Source organism: Monoraphidium neglectum (assembly GCF_000611645.1).
Source record: "Monoraphidium neglectum strain SAG 48.87 unplaced genomic scaffold scaffold05491, whole genome shotgun sequence".
NCBI lineage: Eukaryota > Viridiplantae > Chlorophyta > Chlorophyceae > Sphaeropleales > Selenastraceae > Monoraphidium > Monoraphidium neglectum.
This window is the reverse complement of record NW_014008139.1, coordinates 1-772: the sequence shown is the minus strand read 5'-3', so window position 1 is coordinate 772 and position 772 is coordinate 1. Positions and strand designations below refer to the sequence as shown.

Sequence of the window (772 nt, the reverse complement as noted above, 5' to 3'; positions counted from 1 at the left end):
GCATCTCACTCCCCCCTTCCTCTCTCTCATTCCCCCCCCCATCTCCGCATCCCTCCCGCAATGCAACTCAACAGGCCGAGCCAGCGACCCCCGCCCTGGCCGGCGCCGCGGCCGGCGCCTCCGCCCGCGGCCGCCCCGCCACCACCCTCGAGTGGCGCGGCCTCGGCTGCAGCTACTCGACTGCGGCGGGCCCCAAGGTCGTGCTGGATGACGTGTGGGGCGTCGCGCGGCCGGGGGAGATGCAGGCGCTGCTGGGGCCGTCGGGCGCGGGCAAGTCGACGCTGATGGACATCCTCGCGATGCGCAAGAGCCTGGGGGCGCTGTCGGGGCGCCTGCTTGTGGGGGGCGCGCCCGCCACCAAGGGGTTTGTGAGGCGGACGGCGTACGTGCCCCAGGAGGACAACTTTGTGCCGACCATGACGGCGTGGGAGACCCTCACATTTTACGCAGAGGTGCGCACTGGCAAATTTTTTCCAAGACGGGGAAGACGGGGGAAGGGGACTAGGGAGCGGGCAGGGCAGAGTGGAGAGCAGGGAGCGGTAAGGAAGGCAGAACCCAAGGACGGGGAGGAGGGGAAAAGGGCTTTGGCTGTGCGAGCGATGAGAGCGCGGCGTGGTCCTCTGGCTGCATGTCGAGGACCGCGTCGAGGGCAGCGCTGAAGGTAGAAACGTGCTGCATTGACCTGCGGTGCTGGGTGTGCGGTCGTGTAGCGTCTCGAGCCTTGTTCGTGTCAGCAGGTCAAAAGGCAGAGTTGCCAGCCGGAGGCGCGGCT

General features: G+C 68.4%; 1 protein-coding gene across 1 annotated transcript in view; it reads left to right on the top strand.

The window, feature by feature from the left end:
• Positions 1–681, top strand: part of MNEG_15612 (hypothetical protein) — a gene marked incomplete at both ends in the record, with an annotated part of 2011 nt that extends 1330 nt beyond the window's left edge. The window contains 2 exons of the mRNA XM_014035917.1: positions 75–452; positions 637–681. Of these exons, the coding sequence (XP_013891371.1) occupies positions 75–452; positions 637–681 (423 nt within the window). The remainder of the gene's footprint in view (positions 1–74; positions 453–636) is intronic.
• Between the last annotated feature and the right edge of the window lie 91 nt (positions 682–772).